Source organism: Canis aureus, chromosome 15 (genome assembly GCF_053574225.1).
Source record: "Canis aureus isolate CA01 chromosome 15, VMU_Caureus_v.1.0, whole genome shotgun sequence".
Taxonomy (NCBI): Eukaryota; Metazoa; Chordata; class Mammalia; order Carnivora; family Canidae; genus Canis; species Canis aureus.
Window position 1 is genome coordinate 43,466,962 of NC_135625.1, and position 23,032 is coordinate 43,489,993.

Below are 23,032 nucleotides of genomic sequence, written 5' to 3' on the forward strand. Positions count from 1 at the left end.
GAATTAAGCTTTGAAGATTCAAGACAGATGGCAAATGAGTTAAAAAAGAGGTTAATAAGTGTCCCTGCATTGGGGATCCCTGGGTGGCTCAGTGGTTTAGCGCTGGCCTTCGGCTCAGGGCGTGATCCTGGAGTTCTGGGATCAAGTCCCACATCGGGCTCCCTGCATGGAGCCTGCTTCTCCCTCTGCCTGTGTCTCTGCCTCTCTCTCTCTCTCTCTCTCTCTCTCTCTCTCTCTGTCTCTCTCTGTGTCTCTCATGAATAAATAAATAAAATCTTAAAAAAAAAAAAAAAAAGTCCCTGCATAAAAACCAACAGGAAGGCAAATAGCAATCTAGGACTAAGGTAATAAAAAGTGCTCACTTAAATTTGTACTTTTAATCCCCCTTTTCCCAAGTTATATGCCTGAAATGGAAAGAGAATGTGCTTTTGGAGAATGGACATGTTAATATTAGCAAGAGTCTCACTGCATAGATTTGACAGTGGTTTAAACCAACAGTAGAAGATAGTTGAGATAGATCATTGAAATATCCTGTCATTCAGAAAGTAGAATGGTGCTTGCCAGGGGCCTATAGGGAAGTGGTATAGGGAATTACTATGTAGCAGATACAGAATTTCAGTTGGGGAGGAGGAAACGTTTGGGAGGTGATGGTGGTGGTAGTTGCACAACAATGTGAATATACTTAATGGTATAGAACTGCACACTTAAAAATGGTTAAAATGGCAAACTTTATGTAGTGTATATTTCATCAGACCACAAAAAATCATGTCATTAAATTCAACGTGGTGATTTTAATGGGGTATGAAACTGTATTGCCAAAGTTGGTCATATTTTATAGTGTTTTCAAAAGAATGTTGGGAAAGGTAAAAATTCTAGTCAGTGTTTGGAAGTTAAATCTATGAGCTCTTCTCCCAGATCTATCAGATTTGGAGCTTTTACTCTAGGCCCAGGATTATAGACACATGAGATGTTATTAAAAATAGGGTTTATATATGCTCTAGGAATATCACTTTTAAATTGAGATTGATTTTAATTCATTCAAAATGAATGTGCACAAATCTTACATTTAAAGAACAATTCAATCAGATAAAATCCTGAAAATAGCATGTGCTAGACAAGTTGAATTTTTTTTTTTTTTCAGTCAGGAAAGTGTCCTGGTATGCCTGGGCATCTCTGTGAAAGGCCCTAGACTTTTACTGGAGAAGCACATCAGCTCTTTTGAGAGCGACCAAGAAGGTGTTTATGCAATGCAGTAGCAGACGCACTTCTTTGCAGTCTGAACAGTTTTCTTCTTTGCTCAGAGGGAGATCCAGAGGAAACATTAGCAGAAGCTAGTAATCCAGCTAGTAAGAATACAAAGAAACAAGTTGGTAGGCTGGGTATAAGGTGGAAAGGAAAGGTGGGTAGCCACAAAGATGTGAACATGAAGAGTTGCTGGCAGTGGTGGACTTGGGTAGCTGCTCAGCCGTAGAAGAGAAGACTTTTGTCTAGCAGCCCAATTCCAGTGACTTCTGCAAACCACTTTGGTTCAGATCTTATCATACATGTGATACTTGAAAGACTAAGGCCAACTGACCGATCCTAGGCCAGGGCTGGACTTGTGGAAACCTTTGCTCTGGCTGGCCTTTCCAATCTCTCAATCATACTCCTAACAGCACATCTACAGCTATTGCCAGAAAGAGAATACCTCAAATCGATTTCCAGAAGGAAACAGGTTAAAAAAAATAAGCAAGTGGGTTTTTTGTTTGTTTTTAAAGTCGAGAAAACTAAGGCCTTTATGTTGTGTCATAGGAATCCATCTTAGTGAATAGCTTGTGTATGAAGTTTGGATACTGTACATGTGTCTCATATTCTCTGAAGCTTAAAAAATGCCATGTTTGAGCCTGTTTTGACATTTATAATTAGTATATGTTAGGATAAGGAGCAATCCAGTTTAGCTTTCAAATCAATTTATTGTGGAAGCATTAAGAGGTGATTTGTTTCTAGTTGCAAAGAAACTAGATATTCTTATATCATTGAATAGGATGATCCAAAGCAGCCAGTGTGAGGGGAGGAGTCTTGGGGAGGGCTTGAGGTAAGGGAGCTAGCCAGAGAGCAGGGCTGGAGCCAGAGCAGTGAGGAGGGGGCGTGGGCATTTAGCAGAAATAGCCAAAAAAGATGAGATCTGTTTCTGAAAGAAATTGGCAGCGAAATGAATTCCACTTACAAAGTGGAATAGAGCTGGGCACCTTGCTGGCTCAGTGGAGCATGTGACTCTTGATCTCAGGGTTGTGACTTTGAGCCGAATGTTGGGCCTAGAGATTATAAAAAAACAAAACATCAAAGTGGAATCAACCATTTTCATTCCACATCCACTTGATTTCAAAACCTCTTGTTGCTGTAACCACCGACTGCTGTGTTAAACATATGACCATTCATGTGTTGTTGAAGTACTCCTCAAAACATGAATTCCTTCAAACTAATAGTCACCAAACCTTAGGAAAGCCAAGGTTAATATTCCAGATCTTCTTGTAAAGCCATGATCTTCAGGTAATTGAGTTTTTCTTCCTGTGAATAAAATAGCATTTGGAAGAAAAAAAAATTCTTCTGCATTTAGTTACCTGTTTGCTTTATATATGATGAGTACCTTGCATATTAGCATTTTGTACAAGTTTGGCCTGGGATGATTTCTGTGAAATATCTACAGTAAGGATCCAAGGGACAATAGAAGATCCCTTGACTACCCTGAGGCAATGAAAGAGGCTTTATTTCAGACGCTCAGCATGAAGCTACCCAATTGAAATGCCAAACAAAACTAATCCACTCAACCTAATAAAGAATTTACAATAATACAGAGAAATTCTTTAACATAAGCACTTCAGAAGGAGTGCAGGAAATAAAATGAGCCTTTAGGAAAGGAACAAAGCCATTAGACAAATCCTATTACTGATGTGACAAACAGCAAGATCATTGCCTGTGGCACTCAAACATCCATATCCTCCATATCCGCAAGGTAATACCTCATGGTAATTCCAGATGGAAAGCATTTCTGATCCATTTGAAGGTTGAGTTGGAACTTGTTAATACCTAAGAAGGTTGGTTTCCTATTTTTAAGACAAACAGGTTTCATTTCATCTTTCAGCCATAGCAACAGCTAAAGGAAATACCCATTTTAGATTCTAGTTTTTAATTTTTCTATGTTGTTAAGTGAAAAAGTATACTTTTTAGTGACACGGGTAGTGAGTCGACTGTTCTTTAGGACCAGCAGCCTGTCGCATGTGTACTTTCTTTGAATGACATTTGAAACTTTTAATTAGAAATTTCTAATATCTGTGGCTCTTTTTACATATTTATGGGTTGCTCCCCAGTCCATTATTTTGGCCTATTTTTCTAGAAAAGGAAAAGATGACTAAATAGACTGTGATAACTTTTGTTTGGAAACTGAAGAATGATAATAAAGACTTACTTGTAGAGAAGAAAATGATCCTCTAATTTTCTTATCTTTTAAATTTTTCTTGGGATGCCTGGGTTGCTCAGCCATTAAGCATCTGCCTTCGGCTCAGGTCTTGATCACAGGATCTTGGGATTGAATCCCATATCAGGCTTCCTGCATGGAGCCTGCATCTCCTCCTTCTGCTTATTTCTCTGCCTTTCTCTCTCTGTGTCTCTCATGAATAAGTTAATAAAATCTTTAAATAAATAAATAAATTAATTAATTAATTAAAATTTTCTCATTTTTCACTTCTCTGTCTTTTCTAATTTCTGGGAGATTTCCTCAGTTTTAAACTCTTCTACTTATGCTATTGTATTTTTAATTTTGATTTAAACCTTTTCCTTAGTTCTTTTCCTATAGCATTCTGCCCTTCATGTATGGAATGTTTTCTGTTATCTGAGAATATTACTATTGGCTCTTCTGTATTCTCCCTGAATTGTAATTGTTTCTTTCAAATTGTTTTTCTGTTTTGGTCTGTGTCTTTCATGTTTGATGCTTTCCCTAATTGGCTCTTATTTAGAAGCACACAAAGGCCAGATCCTTGCCTTCTGTTTCCTGTAGTTCTTCAATTACCACAAAGTATAAGAGGAAGGTGATGACAATATATAGTGCATAGAAAAGCCACTAAAGTTAAAAATGCTGGGGATTATAAAACTGCCTGCATTTAAAGCAAAAGCCTCACACTTAACATTTGATTAAAGTTAAGCCTGAAGTTTAAAAACGTCTTTAAGCATTCTTTGAAATATCCATTTTAGGGTGTTTGCCAGCTTCCCAGTAAAAATGATGAAAAGGAGTATCCACACAGGAGAATTGATATAAGGTATTACTTAAAATTTGTTGCTGACCTATTAATTTTTCCCTTTTCTCTTTCCTTTGTCCTCTGTGTATCTTGGGATTCACATAAATGTCTCAAACCCCCTTTCATTGTGAACTGCCATGTGTTCATGCTATAGACACCACTTAGCCTGAAAATATGTAGAGTAATGACTGTGCACAGAATTTTTATCTATTTTCTCAGAATTTGCGTCTCATCATGATACCTTCCACAGCTCAGAAGTAGTTTCCTGCCTGGGGAAAGTTGGTTGTAATACGTGATACCGCTGATACTGCTCTTGTTTCTCCACACCTTGCACAGTTTAGTTTACTGAAACCTAGACTAACTGCAAGCTTGGAGCAATTTCAACAGTCTACCTAATCATAGTCTCCTCCTTAGGTTATTAAACCACATAGACTTATTGTAGGTGTTTGTGCCTTTTTGATAAGAGCCCTATTTTTGCCAAATTTGAAATTTTTGGTGAAAGATGTATTTATCTATCTATTTTAGGTTGATACCCAAGGATCAGTATTACTGTGGTGTTCTCTATTTCACTGGGAGTGATATTTTCAATAAGAATATGAGAGCTCATGCCCTAGAAAAAGGCTTCACAATCAATGAGTACACAATCCGTCCCTTGGGAGTTACTGGTGGGTATTTGTGTCTGCATTAGAGATAATCCTGGTCATCTGGAGAGAATAGTTATTTTCAAAGATGCTTTAGCAGTTTTGGTTTCTCTAAAAAGCCTTTGAGTAGTTTTGCCAGTTAATTGTAGTTTCTTTGTATTATGAGTCCCTCAGGCAACAAAAGGGTCTTTAAATCCATAGGTGCTCAAGCCCTCAATTGAAGGCCTTGATGGCAAGAGTTATTTCTAGCTCTATTAGAATGAATTAATGATGGTCAATAGAAAAAATCTCATAGATCTAAAGTGGGTTTTTTTGTTTGTTTTTCATGTACCTCCAAGACTTCTGAAGATACTAGGTATCATTGCTTTTAGTGCCAGAACAAAACTGGTAGCTTTGGCCACATGCTTTCTAAAGTTTAAAGAGTTCAAAACAAAACAAAACAAAACATAATAAAGTTTAAAGAGTGGGAGTGCCTGGCTGGCTTAGTTGGTAGAGCATGCAACTCTTGATTTCAGGGTGTGAGTTCAAGCCCCTTTTTGGGTATAGAGCTTACTTAAAAAAATTTTTTTAAGGTTCCCTGGGTGGCTCGGCGGTTCAGCGCCTGCCTTTGGCCCAGGGTGTGACCCTGGAGTCCCAGGATCGAGTCCCGCATCAGGCTCCCGGCATGGAGCCTGCTTCTTCCTCTGCCTGTGTCTCTGCCTCTCTGTCTCTCTGTGTGTGTCTATCATGAATAAATAATAAAATCTTTTAAAAAAATAATTTTTTAAAATAAAAAAAGTTTAAAGAGTAAGAATTGAAAAAAAAATTTTTTTAAAGAGTAAGAATTGTTTAATCTATGTTAACATTTCACAGTGTCCTGTGTAGTTTATTAATTCTCTACTAGGAAAATGAAGATTTTGTCATTTTGTCCTTGAAGTATAAAACAGGGCTTTCTTCCCTGGTAGATGAAAGCAGTGCTTCTCGAATGTAAATGTGTCTACAGGCTACATGGGGACCTCATTAAATGCAGATTCTAATTGGAGGGGACCCCATATTCTGCATTTCTAGTAGATTTCCAGGTAATGCCCTTACTACTAGCCCAGGGACCACATTTTGAGTTGCAAAGGAAACTAACTAGAGTATTTCATATGATCCACGGTGGCTACAGTGAAGATCCAGCAGAGAGGAGAATCATGGATTAGGATCACATAAATGGCCCTAGTTGGGATACTCAGGTTCCTTTTGTAGCACTAGTAATATATGTGACAAAGCTGGAACAAAGGCTCATGTGGGAGGATGGGGGAGGTCAATATCATGTTTTAGTGGTTTGGTTACCATTTTCTCTTCCTTCTGAAAGTGAGTTCCATGTGGCTATCATCCCTAAACCCTCATAACTAAATTCCAAAACTGGTTTGTAAGTAAGTTTCTTTTCTCTGTACTTGTAGGAGTTGCTGGAGAGCCTCTGCCAGTGGATAGTGAGAAAGACATCTTTGACTACATCCAGTGGAAATACCGAGAACCCAAGGATCGGAGTGAATGAGGCCATTCTTCTCAGGCTAGCCCAGCTCAGTTGGAGTCTTAATTTATTTCTTAACCTTTGCTATGTAAGGGTCTTTGGTGTTTTTAAATGATTGTTTCTTCTTCATGCTTTAGCTTGCACTGTAGTCAATAAAGAAAGCCTCTAGTACTATTATCAGATGTTCTTATTTTATTAGCAAATATGTATCTTCACAATCACACTTTACTAAGGTTTTAGTGGAGAGAAGAGATGTTAGCAGTGTTCAATGGGAATTTTTATTTTCTCCTTTTCTGCTCTTCTGTTAAAAACCACATTACCCTATTACCTTTCCTCCTATTTATTAATTTACAGATTAATCAGAGACCAGGCACTGGAAGATGGTTCAGTATGCTTTAGACATTAGGGACCTTCATAAATTTAATTTTTTTCTTTGGTTGGTTTGGCCCCCATATTCAATTTTGTCCTATATACTTCCTATATACTTAAAACCTTCCTATATACTTCCTATATACTTAAAACCTAAGAGCAGATATGTGCTTTATTTCTTAAATGCAATCTAAAATTGTTATAATTCATCAGAGAGAGCTTCCCTAAGCAAAACCACTTCTAATATACGCCCACATGTACAAAATATGGCCTCTTCAGCTTCAACAAAAATTTTACTTATTCACCCGTTTTCCTCCAAGGCAACGTTTAAGTTTAAATGGTCAAGTATATAAATTGAAATGTTCCTTGAAAGCTCTACTTTTGAAATTATATAAATGTAATGTGTATAATTAAATTAATATGATTAAGTTAATATATTTTCATATAAACCATGTATTTGGTTTTATAAACCATGTAATTTGTTTTATATAGAATTTTTACATATTTAACATTATATAAATATAAAATATAAAGTTATCAAATGATTAAGTAAAGCTATTGAAAGTAAAAACACTCCTTGAAGGCCCTAGCTTTGAAATAATGTAATCTACATAATTAATATAACTAGGTTATAATATAATTTAATGTTATAATTTAATAAAATAATTCAATGTAATATAAATTACATAATGTAAAATTACATGTAATTTATATAATATAAATATGTAATATAAATGATTAATTTGTATAATTAAAAGTTATATAAATATAAAATGTAAAAAGTTATCAAATGATTAAGTGAAGCTATCAAAAACAAAGTATGTGCAAATGCTTTGTAACTTGCAAAGGACTATACACACATAAAATACTGCCTTTTGAATTTCATTTCTTTATTAACCAAATTATTTTGTAGTGAAGGGCATTACCCTTACAAGAAATGAAAGACAATAAGAGGGATTTTAAGGAAAAATTTTTTTTCTTTACTGTGATAATTTTCACTGGTAAGATAAGAATTAACTGCAGAGACCATCACTTATTTTCCCCATAAGCTACTGTCAGGTACTAAAATTTCACCAGAAATTATGTAAAGATTTATTTGAGTCACTAAGTCAAACGAAACTTTTCTGTAGAATCCCATGACTTTTCTGCAGAAATAGACAAAAAGCCCACGCCAGTTTTCCCTCCTCACAAGGCAGCATCTCACAGTGCTCTGGGTCTATCTCAGTTGCTACCAGATTTGATTTATAGAGATATTTGTATAAAAGATTTTTAAATTAATGTCTGAGATTTCTGTTTGAATACAATAAGGAGTTGTCTTTATTTTGAAGTATTTACAGCTTTTTAGATTTTTTGGCATACTCTTAACCGCGCAATTTGTCGGTTGCCAGTCACTTGATTTCGACATAACAGTCCAGGACCACAGTCACAGCGCTGGAAGATTTCTGGAGCTTGAGCAGTATCTTTCTGCCCTCTCCTAGAGCAGACCTGTCCCTCCAAGAGGACTGGCTTACAAATTTTAGTCCAAAAATGACGAGCACAGCAAAGTCCAGCTCTGCAGTCAGAAGTCCTAAGACATCTTTCTCCCTCTTGCCCTGTAACAAGATTCATATGGGCTGTTACCACAAATGGGGAAGATGGCAAATGGGGGCATTGTTACTGGGATGAGATGTAGGATCTAGAGCTGAAGGCTACAAAGTACAAATATAAGCAGCAAGCAGGTCTCCCAGAGCTAGATCTTACACTAAAAATAGACAAAATGAGGGATGCCTGGGTGGCTCAGTGGTTGAGCATCTGCCTTTGGCTCAGGGTGTGATCCTGGAATCCCAGGATTGAGTCCCACATTGGGCTCCCTGCGGAGAGCCTGCTTCTCCCTCTGCCTGTGTGTGTGTTTCTCCTCTTCTCTCTGTGTCTCTCATGAATAAATAAAATCTTAAAAAGAATAAAAAATGCATCTACTTTCATTTTTATTTTGCATACTGAGGAGCTAGAAAGGGAAATCTGCATTTGTTAAATTACTATAAAAAGATGTATGTGTTAAAATTCACTTAAAGATTTTTTTGCTCACTAGTTCATTATTATGGCTAGTCCCCTGCCTTCTGGACTGGCTGACTGCCTTATGCTACTCCCTATGTGGTCTCCGGAGCTGTGGATAGAGACAGATTAGAAACTGTGTTTCTGGATTGGGGAGTTGGGTTCAGCCTATCCCTAAAAGCCTAGGAGGAAGAAATGTTTTTCTTCTTTATTTTTTAAGATATTATTTATTTATTTGAGAGAGAGAGAGAGAGAGACAGAGCGCACAAGCAGGGGGAGGGGCAGAGGGAGAAGCAGACTCCTCATGAAGCAGGGAGCCCCGCGTGGGGCTAAATCCCAGGACCCTGATATCATGACCTGAGCTGAAGGCAGACACAACCAACTGACCACCCAGGCGCCCCAGGAAATGCTCTTTAAAAAAAACAAAACAAAACACAAAAGTGTTCAGAATGTTTCTCTTACCCCTACTGCCTTGTGATTTAATATTTGGCTTCCTTTTGGGTTTGTTTTCCTGAATTGGATGCTCAGTTGTTCCTTTTGTGTCCACATCATCTTGGTCATCGATCTGTCTTTCCAATATTGGCATTCTATCTTCTATCATCGTACAAGCATCTGAGACAACCAGGTGTGGTTAGAGTTACTAGCTTCAAGGATTAGAACCACAGACATGCTAATTATTACACTGTTACATAGTTTAGCCCTACCTCTGCCTTGAGTTTTCATGATTTCTGGGACATATGCACTAAATATTTACATGTACATATGGCAGAGAAAGCAGTTAAGTAATTAGTGGAATCCAAGTGAAAATGAAAGAATTTGAAAGATTCCAACTTGAACCCTTCTTTTAAAATCATCTCTAAGTTGTTGACAAAAATGGTGGCCAGGAAAAAACTATTTTGTTGCATTGAGAAAAGGCAGCTGCATAAACTACTTCAAGCATGAATCCAGGAAACCTTCAGAGAGGGCCTATCATGGATCATTCTAGCCTATGAGACTTGGATGCAGTCTTCAGTTTAAAGCCACTGTTCACAGGGGCACAGCAGTCCTGCAAGTGTTTGTGGTAGCTCACCATTCAAGCAGAGCATTCCAGGGCAGCACATGGCACTACGTTGGCACCTCCTCTGTAACCCACGACACGTAGCACAGAATGGCTTCTCGTCTTGAGGTTTGAGGCAGAATTTTCTAGAACTGCAGTCCTTGTCAGACAGGCACTGTGGACCCTGTTAGGAAAAACTCGTCACGGAGCTGGGGAATCCAACAAGATGTAAGATGACTTTTCATTCCAAGTGGGAGGTGAAGGAAGCAAAATCATAATGGCACTTCGAATGCAGTGACAGACCTTCAGTGGCACCTTAATTTTTCACTATAATTGGTTTTCTCCCACAAATGGCAGATCAAATCTCCAGTGAAGAAACCTGTGTGCTGCAAAGGTTGTTTTCGAAAAATTGTCCTACTTTTAACACTCAGGATTTAATTTCCTTGTGCCCTTGGTGAAAGTGGAAGAAAACATCTTCCCATGAATGAGATTTTTGATTCAGACCTATTACCCCTAGAAGTTGTGCTACCCTTTCAGTAAGTGTAAGGCTAGTGTTTGTGCCATTCGGATTTGGCATTTTAAGTCTAGTGAGCCACAGCAACCTCTGCGTCCCCCTGCCAGCCAGCCCCTCGGTGAGCCTTCCCCCAGGGCACTACCCCCTGCCCCCTGAGCTGCACTTTACCTTACGAGCCCCTTCAGCATAGCTCTTGATGTTGTTGAAGTCCAGAACCAGAGCTCCCAGGGGGGCGCAGAACCAGCTGAGCCCCAGCAAGACCACCACCACCATCCTTTAATCCCCTTGACCTTCTCAGACCTCTCGACAACCTCCAAACGGGGCCGCTTTAAACCCACAAGAGGGCAAATGGAAACTTGACAGGTCGTCTGGAACTGCTTTTCCTGGAGGAGAAGCAAATCTTTCTCTGCGTAAGGTATGTGAACTAGGATGAGCAGGATCCTATTTATACCAGATGTGCCCCTCTGCTTTCCCCCCCGCCGCCCCTCCTCCATTTCCTTCCTCCTTTGCCCCACACAGGCTTCAACAAATCCCTTTAAATCTGTTTGATCAATAGTTCAAAACAAAGACTCGATAGACGGAGAGAAGGGGCAGGGCCAAGGCAGCTTCTCCTCCAGGGGTTGAATCCCTCTTAATTATTGCATATCAAAGTTAGTTCAAAGGGTTAGCAGAGGAGCAGGATGTCTGTATCAAAGGCAAACTCTGATAATCACCTGCACTTCCTACCTTCAGTAATCCTTTGCGGGTGGAGGGAGTCTGTTCTAAGATCTGTTTTCGCAGTTAATTGTGCTCAAAGAAAGAATGAATCATATTGGCCAATGTGGCTACAGAGGATGCCAAAAAGTAATGAGCTACAAAATGTCCCAAGAAGCTTTAAACTCTGCTTCAGATAGTGAAGACAGATAGAAAGGAGAGAAAATGCCTTCTGATTAGCTCTGGCATCCAGATGTAAAAACTCCAATAGCTTAAAAGCTGTGAACATAATAGCACCTGTTCCAATTCAGTGTTAATTGGAAAATAATCCTTCTTAAACTGCAAATTGAACTACTTGAAGCCAAGGTTATTTAATTAGGAAATTAGTGAGATTTATAATAGTGCACCCCCTTCTTTTCTTGATGGTGGGGATAATCTCAGCAAGTCCATTTTATGCAGATTCATACAATTCAATAGGAAGCGTCAGATGCATTTTATGTGCAATGCATTTAATTTGCATTGCATTGTGTTAAATGGACTTGAGCAGAACAATCCTCCAAGTCTCTAGCTGATTTCAGGTGGGATTTCATTCATTTTCAATGTTCCTAATTTGAATTTTTAAAAATATCTGCTTCATCCCTTTTTGTCTCTCTCTCTCTCTCTCTCTCTCTTTTTTTTTTTTTTTTTGGTCTGCCAGACTGTTGGAGAAGTCAGATCATTTAGACCCATGCTTATCATTGCCTAAGTATTTTTGCAGTAGAACAATCTAGATCTGGGTCAGAATATTTCCCTTTTTTGACTCTTTGTTTTCATTGTCTTCAGTGTAGATTCATCCCGGTGTCTCAGGTGTAGAGGGCTGTTTAAAATATAAAAATACACGGTGGTGGGCAGTGTGTCTAGCTGGCTGGCTTGGAAGGGCATGCAAGGGCAGCCCCGGTGGCGCGGCGGTTTAGCGCCGCCTGCAGCCCAGGGCATGATCTGGAGACCCTGGATCGAGTCCCACATCGGGCTCCCTGCATGGACCCTGCTTCTCCTTCTGCCTGTGTCTCTGCCTTTTTCTCTCTCTCTCTGCATCTCTATGAATAAATAAATAAATAAAATCTTAAAAAAAAAAAAAAAAAAGGAAGGGCATGCGACTCTTGATCTTCGGGTGATGAGTTGAGCCTCATGTTGGGTGTAGACTACTTACATAGATAAGAACATAAAATCTAAAAATGCAGAGATCCCTGGCTGGCTCAGTTGGTGGAGCATGTGACTCTTGATCTTGGAGTTGTGGGTTTGAATCCCACACTGGGTATAGAGATTACTTAAAATTGAAATCTTTGGGATCCCTGGGTGGCGCAGCGGTTTAGCGCCTGCCTTTGGCCCAGGGCGCGATCCTGGAGACCTGGGATCGAATCCCACGTCGGGCTCCCGGGGCATGGAGCCTGCTTCTCCCTCTGCCTATGTCTCTGCCTCTCTCTCTCTGTGTGACTATCATAAATAAATAAAAATTAAAAAAAATTGAAGTCTTTAGCAACAAAAACAGCAAAATCTAAAAATGCAGTATCTAAGCCATAATGGCAGTCTGGGTATTACTCCAGAACATCAACACATTGAAATGTATCTCAACACTCCATGCAATGGGAGCATTCCCATTTAATTCCTGATTAGTTTAGCAGCCCCTGAACTGAGGCTTCCTTCTCTTGGTTCTGTCTTGGGTTGGGGCTGCTTGTCCACCACCCAAATGGTTCATGGGAACTACTTCTGCTAGTACTCCTTTTTTTTTTTTTTTTTTCTGCTTCAACTGAAAAACATCAAACACTCTTTGATAGTATGATAAGCCTGGTGACTAGGTGTGTTACAGGATTTTTTTTGAAGTTGGACAATTATGACCAAGGATAAAGGAGAGAACCCCCAGGGTTCCTTCTCTGCTGGGGATCTTTGCTTCCTGTTACCTAACTGAAGAGAGAGTTTCAGGGCACCAAAGGCCTCTGGCAATTAACACAGACAAAAGGACTGATGGGAAATCCTGTAACAGCAGAAACACTCATCGAGCACTGAGCACTTCATATGTAGCAGAACTTATGGTTAAATGTTGGAAATAACAAAACAGTCCTTGGCTGTGAGGAGCTAGTGTCTGGTCAGAAGACACATAAATATCTAGGGATGATTCCATAATATAACAAGCACTAAGATAAAGGCATCAATGCAGAGCTGGAGGCTCACTGAGGAGGGCATATCTAGACCTTCCGGAGAAATAAAGAAATGCATCTACAAAGGAGATAGTATTTGAGCTGGGTTTTGTGGCGTTTCCTGGGTCCAGAAGTAGGGAATGGTCTCAGCCCAGGCTCAGAGGGTGAAGCATGCGGAGGGACAGGGGGATGCACTTCAATGCTAGGGAGAGATTCTGTGTGGCGGGCGCAGGTGGTGGAGAGACAAGCTGAGGCTAGACTATGAAGACACCTGATATACCATCCAAGGAAACTGGATTTTATTCTACATGCAATGTAAATCAGAGACATTGAGGTTTGAAAATGGCATGACCTCTGGACACCTGGGTGGCTCAGTGGTAGAGGGCATGATCCTGGGGTCTTCGGATGGAGTCCTGCATCTGGCTCCCTGCTCCACAGGGAGTCTGCTTCTCCCTTTGCCTGTGCTCTGTCTCTCAAATAAGTAAGTAAGTAAGTAAGTAAATAAATAAATAATCTTTTAAAAAAGAAAGCAAGAAAGCAGTACTGGCCACAATGTAGAGCAAGGGTTGTGGAGGGTGAAAGGGGGTGCTGAGCCATCACTTAGGTCTCAGTTGCAACCACCCAGGTGATGAGGAGGTGGTCCAATATGAAACAGTGGCACAGTGGTAATGAGAACTGTGCAAAGGGTGGGATTTTGAAGTCGAACCCGCATCATTTGATGTAGAAGGTGGAGAGTGAGTGGGAAGGGGTTGCTGAGAGAACTTTGCCATTTCTAATTTCACACCCTGGGTGGACAATGGTGTCTCTAAAGCAGAGAATTCAGGGTGACAAGCAGGTCAGGGAGTCAGGGTGGCTGTTGGCCATGAGAAAAGCTATCCAGCTCATCAAGTTTTTGCTGGATATCTAATATTGAGATACTTTCCATGAGCAATGCCCTCCATCTTGCCTCCCACAGACAGAGGGGAGGAGAGGATGCACACACCAGACCCCGGAGGGTTACAAATAGGGCATGGAACAGGATGGAAAAGCAGTTTTCTCTGCCTCTGCACTGAGAGAGGACAGGATTTGGGGTCAGGCCAATTTGTTTTGATCACAGGGCTGGCCTCTCCTATGACCCCACAAAACCCATCTCCCCCATGCATCCACCTACTTGTCATGGCCCTTGCAAAGCTTTATGGTAATTGTCTTCTTATTTGTCTGTACAGCTAGATGATAAACTCTGTGAAGCAGGGCCATCACTGATTCATCTTGATGACGTCATGCGTTGAGAGCCTGGCTCTCAGTATGTGATAGATGGATGCACAAATAAATGTAGTAACTTTGTGGCATTGGGCAAGTTACTTCCCTGTTCCAGGCCACAACCTCCCCAACTGGAAGCTGGCACCATCTCTTCTATAATGACTACATTTTGAGCGTTCAATGTACGTTCATGTTCAATGTACATGGTACTACATGTGTAGGGCCTGGTACAATGGCTGGTGCTCATAACACTAAACGAGTGTCTTTACTTATTTTATGGGCCAGAACTTTTCATTGTCACATAAACTTCGGTACCTGGCAGATAACACACATGGCCCTTCCATGGCAGGTGCTCCGTAGATCTTTGTTCGATCCAGTTCACCAAGGAAAAATCTCCCTTAACCTAGGGGCTTTTTGGCAACAGGTCTGCTATTTCTAGGTCTCCTAAAAAGCCAGAGCAATTGTGAGGAAAGTAAGAATGTGAAGTGTCATGTGGAATTTAAGAAACAAAACAGAGGGGATCCCTGGGTGGCGCAGCGGTTTGGCGCCTGCCTTTGGCCCAGGGCGTGATCCTGGAGACCCGGGATCGAATCCCACATCAGGCTCCCGGTGCATGGAGCCTGCTTCTCCCTCTGCCTGTGTCTCTGCGCCTCTCTCTTAAAAAAAAAAAAAGGAAAAAAAAAAAAAAAGAAACAAAACAGAGGAGCAGAGGGGAAGGGAGGGAAAAATAAAATGAGATGAAATCAGAGAGGAAGGCAAACCATAAGAGACTCTTAACTCTAGGAAATAAACTGAGGGTCGCTGGAGGGGAGGGGGTAGGGGAATGGGGTAACGGGGCGGGGGGGTGAGTGTTAAGGAGGGCATGTGATGGAACGAGTACTGGGTGTTCTATGCAACTGACTAATCACTGAATTCTACCTTTGAAACGAATAATACACTATGTGTTCATTAAATGAATTTAAATTTTAAAAAGAGAAAAGAATGTGAAGTCTCCCTAGAAAATGGCTTTTGGTATATTTTCAAATCTGCCAAGGCTGCTGGCTAATGAATAATTGCGGCATTCCTCCGCTGAGATGCCAGCTACTGAAATGAGATGCCCTTTGGCAGCCTGGACCATGAAGCTGCAGCTCAATTATTTGGGGATTAGAGATGATGAGCCAGGGGAGGAGGATGGCCGGGAGAGGCGACGAGGGAGAGGACAGCTCTACAAATGTTTCTGCATCAAAGGCCCTTCCTCTCTCCTGCATCAGGGCCCCAACCTCACAAAGGCAGGTGCGGAGGACCCGTTCTTGCAAAGGCACCGGATGTGCCCCGCTGAGCAGCCCCAGGAGCCAAGCAGACCCCAGGAGCTCCAAGGGCCAGGCCATGGAGCAACCCTCTCGGCAGGTTGGCCCAGCTGCTGCCGTCCTGATGCCCCTGGCAAGGATTAGGGGTTCCCTGGAAATCTCAGGCTGGTCCTCTCACTTCCACAGGGAGCATCTGGGCCAAAGGAACACGATCCAGATGGAGCACCACAGGCGAGCTCAGAAGAAATGCCCCCCAGCGATGCCCAAGACCCCGCTTCAGCTCTGTGGGTCTGCAGCCCTCTGCTCGGTGGCAGGTGACTCACAGCGCTCCCCGGGAGCACCGCAGGCTGGCGGGTGAGGGCCGACACCTGCATCCTCCCCGGTGACAGCTGCTCTAGCTGCAGTCAAAGGCCGGCTGTCAGCGCCTGTGATTTATATGCGCTCGGGAATGGAAATTTCTATTTGTTATGGCTCCTGTGTCAAAACCAGTTTGATGTCCATAAATTTTGCTTTCTTTAAAAGAAAATCAAAGTGGCTGAAACAAGTGGGTCTTTGGCAGAATCTCAGAGGAAACATTCAATAAAATGAAAGATGAGAGGGGCACGTCGAGGGGAGACGGCGACTGCAGGGTGTCATCACGGAGCTGCTGCAAACTGTAGGGTTTGGTTCCGGGAGGTCAGGAGGTAAGGCTGAGGAGGGTCCTGTCAGATGTCGGGAGCTGAGCGTGGGGCAGCACCCAAGGGAGCAGTGAGGCCGGGAGACAGCCTTCTGGGCTCTTCCCTGACCGTGTGGCCTTGGCTGGGTCGCATGGCCTCTCGGCCTAGGGCCTCATCTTACAGCCCAGCATTCTGGGAGTGCGCTGCGGATCCTGGACACCGTGTCACTCAGCCCCAGGAGACACCGTTCGACCTCTTCTGTGGGAAGTGCCCCTTCCAGAGCCACCCTGCACGATGGTACTGGGACGTCCGTTTCCAGCGGCGACAGCCTCAGAGCTCCTCTGACCCTGTGGCAGGTGTCTAGTCAGGAGCAGCTCAGGGAGTCCGCGTGCTTCCTTCTTCAAGGATATGCGCTGCCTTCTTTTTTATTTAAACAAAGTAGATGAGGTTGTGTGTGACTTCATCAACCCAGATGCTGTGCACCCTATCTTGTTCCCCGGGCACATTCCATACCTGTGTTAGTCCATTCAGCCTGCTACCACAAAAATACCACAGACTGGGGGTGCTGAGAAACAACAGAAGTTTATTTCTCCCAGTTCTGGAGCCTGGGAGTCCAAAATCAGGATGCCCCGATGGCCAGGTTCAGGCCTGGTTCCTGGCCTCCTAAATGGCCATCTCCTCATGTGGCAGAAGGAGAGGGGAAGCTCTCTGCCATCTCTTTCTTATTCAAGGATGGGAATCCCATTCCTGAGGGCTTCACCCTCTTGACCCGGCACCTCCGAAACCCTCCTAAAACTATCCCATCAGGCATTAGGATTTCAACAGAGGAATTTGGAGCACAGGCAGTCAGACCACAGCACAGACGTATCAGGCCGTGCAAAACATGGGGGTGGGGATGAGGTGGGGGCAGGGCAGGGTGACAACAGATACTACTATGAAAAGGCAAGAAAAAATGAAAGAGCTGACCATGTCTCGATACATATTAGTTGGAAAATGTCACAGTGGCTTTCATGGACCAGCGCAGGAGTTGGGGAGCTAGGACGTGGGCATATTGGGCGAGCTGTGGCAGGGCTGTTCGGGCTCTGTGAGGGTGATGTCCTTTCATGCATGCCACTGCGTTCTCCAGCAGTAGTCTACTGAGCATGTGTAAAATTTTGGTGGGTTCTTTTTTTTTTTTTTAACTGAATATTTATGTTTCTAGTTCACCACTGACTTCTTGAGGCCCTTTCAGCCTTTTGGTGGCCTGCAGCCTCTTCCCAGGACAAAATAGGTTCTGCCATCTTTTGATCTAGACCCTAGGATGCAGACCAGACTGGGTCTGATTCTTTGCCCTCAAAAGTAGGGGGTGACTCCCGTGGTGATGGGGTACCCCAAACCTGTCTGGAGTCCCAATTCCGAAGAAGCATGTTGTGAAGAATGAGTGGCTATCATGACTATAGCTAACAATACTGTGCTGTGTCCTTGGAAGTTGCTATGACAGTAGAGCTTTAATGTTCCTACCATAACAACAGGATGATAATTATGTGAGATAAAGGGTATGTTAACTAACCTTATTGTGGTAGACATCTGCTATATATAAGAGTACCAAATCATCACATTGTACTCCTAAACGTACACCATGTTACGCGTCAATTATATTTTAGAGACACTAGAAAAAGAAGGAATGCCAACCCATGAGCTCTGCATACATAGGCTCTGGAATCCCCTAGTGGAGGGGAGAAGCTGCTTGCCTTGAATTTCCCTGGGATGTTCTCCAGGGGGCCCACCTAGTTCTAGTACCCTTCCCCATTGGAGTCACCCTTCCAGGGGAAGTCTTCATCTGGTGACTTCATCTCCCTGGGTGTCGTGACATATATGATTCACAGGCTGTGATCTAGCCTCGTCTGGCCAGGCTCCCACCCTGGATGAACCTTGGAGGTGGTCCAATCCTCCTCACAACTTTGGCCGGGGAAAGCCATCTGTGGCTGGAGCCCTCTGGGGGGTCCTACTTGACCCCCTCAGAGAGGGTCTACTCCTGGCAGATGCCTTGGGGGATCTACTCCTGGCAGTCTCCATGTTAAAAATGAAGACACTGAGGTTCAGAGAGGTCAAGTAATTTACCCAAAGTCACATGGCTTGTGGATTGCAGAGAGATGTAGGATTTGAACATTAGTTTTCTGGTTCTAAAGTTTAATTTTTCCTCTACACCACACTACATTATTTGGTACCTTAAGTCCAAACATCAAATCACTTGAAATGTTGCTGTATATTCACTGAGAAATAAAATCACAGGAAACACTGCCAGTTGCCATATTTGGGTTACATACAACTGTAGGATTATGTTACCTTTCCCCTAAATTATCCTTTATGGAAATGTGATTACAGTGGTTAAGATTAAATAACTTGCAGGGTTTTTTTTTTTTTTTAAGATTTCTATTTATTTGAGAGAGAGACAGAGAAAGGGAGAGAGAGTACAAGCAGGGGAGGGACAGAGAGAAAAGCTAGACTCCCTGTTGACCAGGGAGCCTGAAGCTGACACGATCCCAGGATCCTGGGATCACACCTGAGCCAAAGGCAGATGCTAAACTGGATGAGCCACACAGGTGCTTTTTTTAATTAAAGATTTTTATTTATTAATAACTTTCAGTTTGTGTCAACCAGGCCCTAATCTACATGTGGCACACTGACAAAACTGGTTTCCTCATAAAGACAACTTGCAAAGATTTAAGGGTGACCTTTTGACATTTGAGGCAAATGTCCCTAACTTTCATAGGGAAGCTCCCAGACACACCATCCAATCCTCTAGGATTCATAACTGTGTTCAATCCTTGTGAAGAATTTGGATGAAGCCCTAGGGAGCGAGAAGAGTGCAGGGTTCATCACCCTCATCATCACCATCATCAACCCAAGTCTAGTGCACACTAGCAGGTTTAGCTTTGCTTTTACTTTGATTCCTTGCGCCCTCTTATGGTCAAGAGTGATGTGCGCGCTCAGAAAGCCCCCTGTCAATTCCCGTACTCCATTCCAGAGGCATTTCCCAGTTTTTGGTGGAAATTCCTCATGGAGCAGTACTCCCCTTCTCATAAACCTCTATACTTCTCCACCTTATGAAAGTGACCTTAGCTATTCTAATTATAGCCGAAAAGCACATTTCCAAATAAAAAAATTTTGCAAAATACAAAAAAAAAAAAAAAAAAAGAAAAAACGTCACATATACTTTGACCCAGCAGAGACAGTCACTACCAAATTTTTATAAATTCTCTCAATTTCTTTCTATGCAGCTACATATACACACATACATATAAGCGTTTATTTAATATACAATATAGTTAATCTATTACCAGCTCCAGAGCTCACAGTAGTTAACTAGCATTACTAATGTCTACACCTCTCCACATGCACCTCTCCTAGCCAGTCTCCCTGTCTGCCTCCCAGCACTGATGTTTATGGTTATCATTCCACTACTTCTTCTTAAAATAAAATTACAACACAACTTGGGATTACATTGTTTTTACTTTTGCTTACTCCTCTTTTTTGCTGAACCTCTTCCTCAGATCATCAAATATTAATCAGAACAGCGGGCTGTACCATAACCCAGAATATGAATGTATTATAGTTCATTTAATGAATCCTCTAAATGTTGATTATTTAGATTGTTTTTACATTTTTGCTATTCTAAATCATTCAAGTTGTTTAAGAGACGTCTTTGGACACATCTATGATTGTTTCCCTGAGATGAGCCCCTAGACATGGAATTTCGTGTATTGACGGCTTTGATCACTCTGTCCCTCTGTGCTGGAAGCCTGAGCCATTCTGAGACATCATTTCCTTGGAGCAGCCTTCAGCCTCCTCCCCTGGCTCACTGAGGCCCTCTCACCACTGGGTCCTCCTGTGCTCTGCAGCCTCTGTGTTGAACTAGGCCGAGGGATGAAGTTTGCACCTCCTCCTCTTCAAAGATGCCTTCAGCAGCTCAGTAACTAGGGAATCTTCACTCCTCATCAGAATTTTGAAGTCCTTGAAAATAAACAAGTGATCCCTTTTGCCTTAATAAAAATAAACAGGGAATGAAATAATACTGCTGGCTTCAGAATATTTTTTACATTTAGCATAATTGAGCAACTAAATCTTCACAGTGGGGCCTCTACCCTCAGTTTTTCATTTCTAAGAGTAAAACTATTACTAACCTTCAGAGATTCTTCTATCAATAAGGAAGCTGAGGCAGATTATCAGGCTGTCTTGACTAGAGCAAGTGAGTTGTGCTGGGAAACTGCTCTTGATGTGACATGGGCCTCCGGACCCAGAGAGCATTGACACATGGGGCTGTTTCCTCTGACATCAGCTCTGAGCATGGTGCCCTGCACAGAGCGAGAACTTAGCAAATGTCTTACAAATGAAGGAATTTAAAATCCCTTCCCTGCTCTGAAATCCTGTTTCTAGAGATTTTATAGAATAATGTCACGTTACTAGCATTTGGATTGAAAAGGTCCCAAGGGTTTAGAACCCAGTGTGAGTAGGGGAATGGAAACTCGCTGTAGTTTCAAGGTGGTCAAGGTCAGGGTCTTGCTATGGACATTGAGCATGAACCTGGATCCAGATGAGTTGACAGGGCCAGAGGGACATGAAGCAAAGGAAGGTTTTCTTTGGTGGCAGCTGTTTTCCTAACACTTTCCTTCATCACCTTCCTGACAAAGTCTCTCTGCATGACCTAGGACTGGTATTGTTAGGTCCTTTCAGAAGAAAGATCTTTGAATAACAGAAACTGGGGGAAGAAATGTTGCCAAATTCCCATTCAAGTGCTCTTTATAATAGTCTTTAATGGCCTGCTGTATTTGAGAAAGGTCAGGTCTGTGCCAAAGTACAGGGTGAAGTGTGGCTCTAATATATGTATGTATGCATAGATGTATATATATGTGTGTGTGTATAAAATATCTGTATAACTGTTAAACTCTTAGAGCATATTTATTTTCATGTTACTAACTAATGAACATTTTCTATATGCCAGGTAGATTGTTATGTGCTAAAGAGACATTATTTTGTTTACTATCCACTCAATCCTCTGAAGTAGATACTATTTATTTATATTTCACAGAGGGAGGGACTGAGGCATGGTGAGGGTAAGTTGCTTGCCTAAGACCAAAGTCTTGGCAGATCTGGGATAGAAACTCAGCCTCTTTGGATTCTCAAGCTCATTTTATTTAGCCTACTAAGTTATACTGCTTTGCTTATGATATTTATCATATTCTGCTTCATTTGGCAGGTATTTTCCAAGTCCTACATTATGAGTCCTTTGGGAACATTCACCTTACTCATCTCTTATTAGCCTGAAATGCCTTAAACACATCAGGCAAATAATGATATCTGCCTATTGATTCAAGAAGCAACTTGTAGACTGAACGTCAATAACTCTGTGGGGCTTTTTTCTCCCCAACTTTTTATTTTGAAAAATTTAAAACTTGCAGGAAAGTTTCAGGAATAATGTAACGAACAACCATTTATCTTTACCAACTGTTAGTGTTTTGTACATGGTATGTTTTTGTCTTTTTTTTCCTTAACCATTTGAGAGTTAGTTGCAGATACATCCTTTTTCACTCCTAAGTACTTAAGCATACCTCTCCTACAAAGAAGGCCATTTCTGCATCACCAAGAAACAATTATCAACACCAGAAAATCATACATTGTTGCAATACTAATACTAATATAACAAAGTCAAATTTCCTCAATTATGCCAATAATGTTTCTCAACAGTGGTTTCTTGTTTTTCTGACCCAGGGTTCAGTTTAGGGTCACATTGCTTTGTGGTGCCAAAACTTTCCTTTGTCTCTTTTAATCTAGAACAATTCATTAGCCTTTTTCTTAATCTTTCATGACACTTACATTTTAGAAGAGACCTAGGAGTGGTTTCACAAAATGTTCATCAATTTGGATTTGTCTGATTGTTTCCTCATGAATAGAGATGCATCTTTAGTAAGAATATGACCTTTGTGTCCTCTGCATCACATAGAGGAGCACATGACGTGGGTCTGTACCATCCCTGGTGATGTTAAGTTTGACACTTGGGTAAGGATGACTCTTTGATGGGAAGGTACTCTTCTACTTAATAAGGAATCTGTGGGCTGGTACTTTGGAACTGTATGACTATCTTCAAATGTCTAGCATCTATTGATAATTTTCGCCTGAAATCGGTGGATCTATCTATCTATATTTCTATAATTTCTTCTATATTTATTCGTTGGTATTGTCCTCTAAAGAAGAGTTTTCTCTGCTCCATCTCCTAAATCTATTGCTACCTGTGTGATCCCGAATAGCACGTCACTCACCTCTGGGAACCCACGTTTACTCATCCTGAAGATGGGATGACCTAAGGACACATTCCTGAACTGTCTGGGTCGGGAACGAAGTTCCCTTAAAGATCTGCTGGGCACCGGAACGGGACGAATAGGTCTGACGTGCTACGCCACAGCATCCATCAGCTGCGTCCCGGGTCCTCTCCCTCCAGCCTCACCCGCGGCCCCTCCCATAGCAACAGTAACTAGTAAGCTCCGGGCGTTCTCGCGAGAGGACCCCTCCAGGCACGATGGTGCGGTCCGTAGGCCTCTCCGCCCACGTCAAGCCCCGCCCCCGCCCCCGCCCCCGCCCCCGCCCCCGCCC

General features: G+C 42.0%; 2 protein-coding genes and 1 long non-coding RNA gene across 4 annotated transcripts in view; 1 reads left to right on the plus strand and 2 right to left on the minus strand.

Annotated features, from left to right (window-relative positions):
- The window catches only part of POLB (DNA polymerase beta), a 29,193-nt gene extending 22,609 nt beyond the window's left edge, over positions 1-6,584 (plus strand). Inside the window, exons 12-14 of one of the 2 annotated variants that reach the window (XM_077849359.1) lie at positions 4,228-4,292; positions 4,797-4,936; positions 6,337-6,584. In XM_077849359.1, coding sequence (XP_077705485.1) covers positions 4,228-4,292; positions 4,797-4,936; positions 6,337-6,431 — 300 coding nt within the window. In that variant the 3' untranslated portion in view covers positions 6,432-6,584. The remainder of the gene's footprint in view (positions 1-4,227; positions 4,293-4,796; positions 4,937-6,336) is intronic. The other variant, XM_077849360.1, reaches the window with a different exon arrangement.
- Positions 6,585-7,708: 1,124 nt separating this feature from the next.
- Positions 7,709-10,812, minus strand: DKK4 (dickkopf Wnt signaling pathway inhibitor 4). The gene is made up of 4 exons (XM_077849361.1): positions 10,526-10,812; positions 9,877-10,027; positions 9,270-9,419; positions 7,709-8,368 (listed from the first exon to the last, which is right to left on the minus strand). Exons 1-4 carry the CDS (start codon positions 10,628-10,630, stop codon positions 8,118-8,120), a joined length of 657 nt encoding a protein of 218 aa, XP_077705487.1. The 5' UTR covers positions 10,631-10,812; the 3' UTR covers positions 7,709-8,117.
- A 7,983-nt stretch (positions 10,813-18,795) lies between these two features.
- Positions 18,796-22,992, minus strand: LOC144284618 (uncharacterized). Its single transcript, XR_013353080.1, has 2 exons — positions 22,702-22,992; positions 18,796-20,427 (listed from the first exon to the last, which is right to left on the minus strand). It is a non-coding gene; the product is annotated as an uncharacterized LOC144284618 (long non-coding RNA).
- Between the last annotated feature and the right edge of the window lie 40 nt (positions 22,993-23,032).

Bases quoted from the DNA above. Each gene is read 5' to 3' on its own strand.
- DKK4 (XM_077849361.1), bottom strand. From the start codon at position 10,630: ATGGTGGTGGTGGTCTTGCTGGGGCTCAGCTGGTTCTGCGCCCCCCTG. The intron at 10,028-10,525 runs GTAAAGTGCAGC...TTTTCCTAACAG, and splicing joins ATGCTGAAGGGGCTCGTAAG to GGTCCACAGTGCCTGTCTGA. The intron at 8,369-9,269 runs GTAAGAGAAACA...ATCTTGTTACAG, and splicing joins TAAATCACAAGGCAGTAGGG to GGCAAGAGGGAGAAAGATGT.